We start from the raw sequence: 5,450 nt of genomic DNA on the forward strand, positions 1-5,450 counted from the left end.
CCGATGTGGCAAAATATGGCATCATACCATTACTGGTTGACAAATAAAATAAACTAAATTGAATCCAATATAAACCAGTAAAATATGATTATATTATCAAATTAATTGAAAAATAAATTTGATAAACAAATTTGTGCTTCTAGTATAATTGTATTATTAAAAATTTCAATATATCGGATGCATGCATGTGGTTGTATGCATGTGGGTCCCATGGCCTATGTAAGAGTGACCTATGTAAAAGGGAGAATGTACTGAAGCATCTCTCAAAAATCACAATCAGAATACCTTGCTGCGGAAGTATGAACCTCAAAAATTTTCCCTTATTTTTCTTTATTTATTTATTTATTTATTTTTTTAGTGGATCGTCAGTGAAAACATGGTGGAATAAGTCCATAATGAATCCGTCAAAGCACGTTTCTTAAGGCTAAAGCTCCTTTAATCCCCCAAAACCCAATGAAGACCAAAAAAGAAATGCAAGAAGAGAAAGAAATATCTACTCCATCACCGAGTCTCGTTTGACGTATACTGTGGTCCTTCCCATAACAGAAAGAGAGAGAGAGAGAGAGAGAGAGAAAGAGAGCAAACAGACAGAAAGCAATTGTGATATTATTGACTTTTCTAATAATTGAGGTCTGCCAAGTGAAAACTACTTTATGGTGGGATGCAAACAACGTATCTTTTTTTTTTTTTTTTTTTTGATAAAAATGCAAACAACGTATGTGGTGCCCAAAACAATGTCAAAATCAAATGTAAATTAGATAGACTTCAGAAAGTTGCCTAGTCAGAAGAGAACAAAAGATCAAGGGGAATCAAAGTGGCAAACAGCTACGCTGCTACCAATTCTTCTTTTAAAACCAGCAACCAATTCCGGCCATCTGTCTTATGCACACAACCTCAAAAGAAGCACCAAAAAACTCAAAACAGCTTCACATATTCTTCTCCTCAAACCTAGAATAACAAATCATGAACAACTACTACGATAACGCTACCCTGTTTCAAAAAAATTGTAAAACACATAATAGTAACTGCATTAAGACTTAAGTCGACCTCTAAATACCCTCCAACTTTGATAGGTTAAATCTTCTCCACCAACCATATTGGACACTCATTCTTACAATCATTTATGCTCTTCAAGACTTCACGTTCAGCAGGCTAATTGGGTTGCTGTTTGATTAGACACCTTCGTATTCATTTACTGTTCATGAATAATTACAAAATGTAGCTTGGGACATTGATCCCAATCAAGCCACCCAAATTTGAATGGGCCCAGAAAACGTTGTCTACATCATAATTGAAGCCTTTTGAGCGGAGTTTTTAATTTTTTTGCCAAGCCTATCTCACTTTAGCTTTGGCCATGATACTATTACTAAGGCACCAACCCTCTCACCAAATCTTAGCTTTTCAAAGACTAAATTCTGGACTTGCAAATAACAATATTCTCCCCTTCTCTATGTCATCCTCCCTCATTTTCAAATAAATAAATTATCCTCTTGATAGGTAAAACGGTAAATTTAGTAGAACTGCATTTTATACGCAGCCAATTGAATCAAATTTTTCTCTTTATATTAACCAGGAAACATCAAATGGATGAAAACTCAAACAACACCTCTAACATTAGGTTTAGAAAAGTTTACCGTCCAAATAATACTTGTTCGGACAAACAAATTAGCCAGCATAAGCACATCATTCGGTGAATTAAACAACCATTGAAAGGCCATATGTGCCTACACAGAGATCTTTGTTTCTGCCATCTTCGTTTTTCACCCAATGGTGGCAAGAGGTACCAATGATCAGATGCATAAATATATTACATTGTGCGATCAACCCATCCATCAATCATTTACTGTGGATGGCATAACTCTGCTGGCAAATTCTTCAGTTAGAAGACAATACTTCCTATCAAAAGGGATCTGGCATTCTTTCTCAACCAAAAATGTTAAAGATAGAAGCAAATTTCTTGTGTCAATTTGAGATTGAGCCACATAGAAGAAATGTTGGAAACTGAACAAGCTAATTTTATTCTTTCATAAAAATGGCAAACATGGATCCTCACAAAGTGAGATTCGTGACTCACCTGTTTACAGCTCATATTATTGAAACATGAAAGACATTCCATCTTCCTATGTCTGTGATTCAGCAATCAAGGTTCAAATTGCTCAGAAGGAGAAAGAATAGATTAAATAAATAAAAAAAATTAATTAAAAAAAATCACCTCAAAAGTAATTAACATAACAGGACTACTTAAAAATTAACCAAATCCAATCAAAATCAGCACATTAGCATGTATCAAATGCAATTATATTTACAAAATTACGTATGGTTAAAGAGTAAGAAGGTTGAGACTAAAAATGGATTTTAAGCATTAAATAAAACTGTAAAGTTGGTCTCTGCCACAATTTCCACTGGCTACACATTGACTAAACATTCAGCTCTATAAAACATGCAGATTGAGATCACTAGGCTGACCAAACCACCACAACCCAGAAAAACTTCTGGCCGTTGTAATAAACTCTACCAGCTCAAAGCACCCAATAATGGGTTCATGGAAAAGGAAAAACAAAAAGAAAAAAAAAAAAAATCAAAAAACACAAAAAGGACCTGAGGGAAGGATGATGCTGCAGGCTGACATACTGCTTATTGAAAGAGAATATGTACTCTAGATGATTAGGACAACACCCCTTATCAGCAATTCAACTGGCTGTTGCTGCATGAGCCCCTCCTAGCAACACAAACCAAAATGATCAGAGACACAACAAAAGGCTTAAAAGTCGCAAAATTGCTAAAGCTGAATAATGGACAAAATATAGTTAGGAAGGGAAAAGAACAAAAACAAGATATCATATAGCTCATCCTATTAAAATGTTAACCTTGTAAAGCAACTTATAAAAGTCAGAAACAGACAAAAGGACAAGCTTATGCCATGGGACCCTTACATGCTAACCCCTGAGTCAAATGCACCAAAGTGCAATAGCACGAAATCTCTCTCCCTCTATCCCTCCCCTAGGATTAATCATAGAAGATTCCTCTGCGTGCAGCCATACTATACTCCAGGAGGCTCAGAGTATTTTAAAAACTCTCAACTAACAAGAATCATAAGGTTGATCTTGTTCCCATGAGTTCAACTCAAGAGGCCTACACGATATGCATGTTGAGATATTTCCAATGAGCTTGTCTTAAGGATGTGCATACCAAGTGATATGAAACAGCCACACAGATGTTTTTGACATGAAACAGTTACATAAATATCTTTGATATGAACCAAGCACATAAAATCTGTGTGCCCAAACCATGCCATACCTAGTACTGTGCTCAACATGAAACAATCATTTAAATGTGCTATCAAAACCATACTATACAGGCTTGACAATTTGTATTCCATTTGATGCCAATCCAAAAGAGGAAACAAGTAAAGATTATTGAAGATAACCTCAAGAATAGACTACACGACTTGCCGCTCTAATACACTCTTGATTCATCTTTGGTCATGAAAAGCAGCATCGAAATAAAATGCAACAACATAATTGTAGTACCATATGAGCAACAAGCTTATTGACAATTTAAGAAACATAATCCCGTATTTCTACGTAATAGATTAATAGGAACCCGAACTCTTAAATGCCAAATGCACATAAACTAATAGGAATTAAACCCCACATCAATTAATAACTTAGTAAACTAACAAGACGAGTAAATAAACTCGTGAAAACACCAATAAAAAGAAATTAAAAATTACTTAAAGTACGAAGTTAGGTATCACCTTTCCTCTTATTTGAGCTAGAGGAATTGGCATTAGATGCCACATTCCGAACTCCACAACCAGTAAGCTCCTTCCCCGGGTTCTGATTCGCCAGACATTGAAGACTCTCAAATTCACAACCGCTTAAACCTTGACCATTCAATGCAACACCATCTCCGCATTTGCCATCCATCTCCGGGTGCAGGCAATAGACCTGGTCTTCACACTGTACATTACATGGATTCATCACATAAGCATGTGCACCGGTCATGCTTTGGTTAGGCATGTTGGGACTAACAGATTTCTGATAAGGAAAAGATCCAATCTCCCCTTCAATCCTCCCTCTAATGTCCACAAGCAAACACTTAAGCCTCGCAATCTCAGCCTCCAAAGCAGCCTGACCCTGTAACCTCTTCAACAGTTGCTGATTCAAAGCTCTCAATCTCACAACTTCATCTTCCAAAGAAGCTGCCCTTGCCTTCTTTTTCTCCCTATACTTACGAACCGCTTCACGATTGCCCATAGGGCGTTTCTTGGACTTCTTCTCTGCTGATTCCGCAGTGTCATCTGTTGCAGCTTTGTCTTCGGATGAAGCAGGGACAATCTTGGTGTGGACATGGAAACAGGTGTGGGTATGAGAGTAATCAGGGCCTGGAGGGTTGCAAGTGTGGGTGTGAGTGCAAGCGTGAGTGTCCTTGAAAAGCTCATCGAAGAAGCTGTCCATTGAACAACTGCTGGGAAGCTCACCACCTCCCATGTTTGGACTCGAAAACACTTCTTGGTTCGAGAAATCCAGCTCCCCGTCGTCCATTACGAGATTGAAATTGCAGAACAGAGCAGGTTTTTCAGCGAAAGTTCAAGACTTGACCCTGACCCAGATGAAATTTCGAGCAATTTTCTTCGTTTCGGAAAGAAATTACCATTACCTAGATGGGAAATTTTATAGTAGTGCAAATCCAACAGATTCCCAAATCACAAAATCGTTTCCAACAGCAAACAAAAGAGTCTGATAGCCAATTTAATCCAGCTATAAACCTAAGATTTCCACGAACAGCTCAAAAAAAAGAAAAAAAAGAAGAAATAAATTGCGATGAAGATTCAGATAGTGAGAGATTTATCGAATAAATAGATTCGATAAAGTTCTGTGGCTAAAAACGAAATTGGGGGCAAAAGAAAAAATAATGGATTTGATATCGAAACCGCAGAGAACAGAAAGCCGCCGATTATAGCAAGGTGAGAGAGATAGAGAAAGACAGTAGAGAAACCCTAGAGAAGGGAATATGGCGACATTTTGATGGTGAAACTCCAAATATGAAAGTTCTACAGAGATGTGCGATTGGTTCAGAGAATCCACAAGGGCTTTTCTCTCTCTCACTCTCTCTCTTGGAGGGCTCAGAGAACTCAGAATGTGAACTGTCACCAAATTCTCAATTTATAGGTATTTGCGGCCCTTATTTGTAAAATCATAGGGGAAATGATAGAGTACTTCAACAGAGTAGGGAATTTGTGAACATTGTGGGTCCACTAAAAAAAAAGGACCAATCGTTCGATAATCCTATCTTGAACGGTCCTATCAGATTTAAGCTATGGTCTACATCGCATTCTTGACCATCATGTATGTGTGTTATACATATACAATTGTATAATTTGTGATATAGTGAGAGGTTTTATAAAGTGGAAATTTGACCATAACCATATTCACATATTTACAGTC

The 5,450-nt window shown here is 37.1% G+C and overlaps 1 protein-coding gene across 3 annotated transcripts; it reads right to left on the bottom strand.

Moving 5' to 3' along the window:
• Window positions 1-1,541: 1,541 nt before the first annotated feature.
• On the bottom strand, window positions 1,542-5,146 carry LOC107427517 (basic leucine zipper 19). 3 transcript variants are annotated; one of them, XR_007243026.2, is made up of 4 exons: window positions 3,758-5,146; window positions 2,599-2,719; window positions 2,075-2,126; window positions 1,542-1,860 (listed from the first exon to the last, which is right to left on the bottom strand). XR_007243026.2 is itself a non-coding variant. In XM_016037896.4 (2 exons), exons 1-2 carry the CDS (start codon window positions 4,545-4,547, stop codon window positions 2,691-2,693), a joined length of 819 nt encoding a protein of 272 aa, XP_015893382.1. In that variant the 5' UTR covers window positions 4,548-5,146; the 3' UTR covers window positions 2,337-2,690. The 3 variants fall into 3 exon arrangements, 1 of the variants encoding a protein (XP_015893382.1); XR_001582293.4 differs by lacking the exon at window positions 1,542-1,860 and having other exon boundaries at window positions 1,993-2,126; XM_016037896.4 differs by lacking the exons at window positions 1,542-1,860; window positions 2,075-2,126 and having other exon boundaries at window positions 2,337-2,719.
• Window positions 5,147-5,450: the final 304 nt, after the last annotated feature.

The sequence above is a fragment of the Ziziphus jujuba genome, chromosome 9, assembly GCF_031755915.1.
Source record: "Ziziphus jujuba cultivar Dongzao chromosome 9, ASM3175591v1".
Classification (NCBI taxonomy): Eukaryota; Viridiplantae; Streptophyta; class Magnoliopsida; order Rosales; family Rhamnaceae; genus Ziziphus; species Ziziphus jujuba.

Bases quoted from the DNA above. Each gene is read 5' to 3' on its own strand.
- LOC107427517 (XM_016037896.4), bottom strand. From the start codon at position 4,547: ATGGACGACGGGGAGCTGGATTTCTCGAACCAAGAAGTGTTTTCGAGT. The intron at 2,720-3,757 runs GTGATACCTAAC...TTGTGTTGCTAG, and splicing joins TAGCTCAAATAAGAGGAAAG to GAGGGGCTCATGCAGCAACA.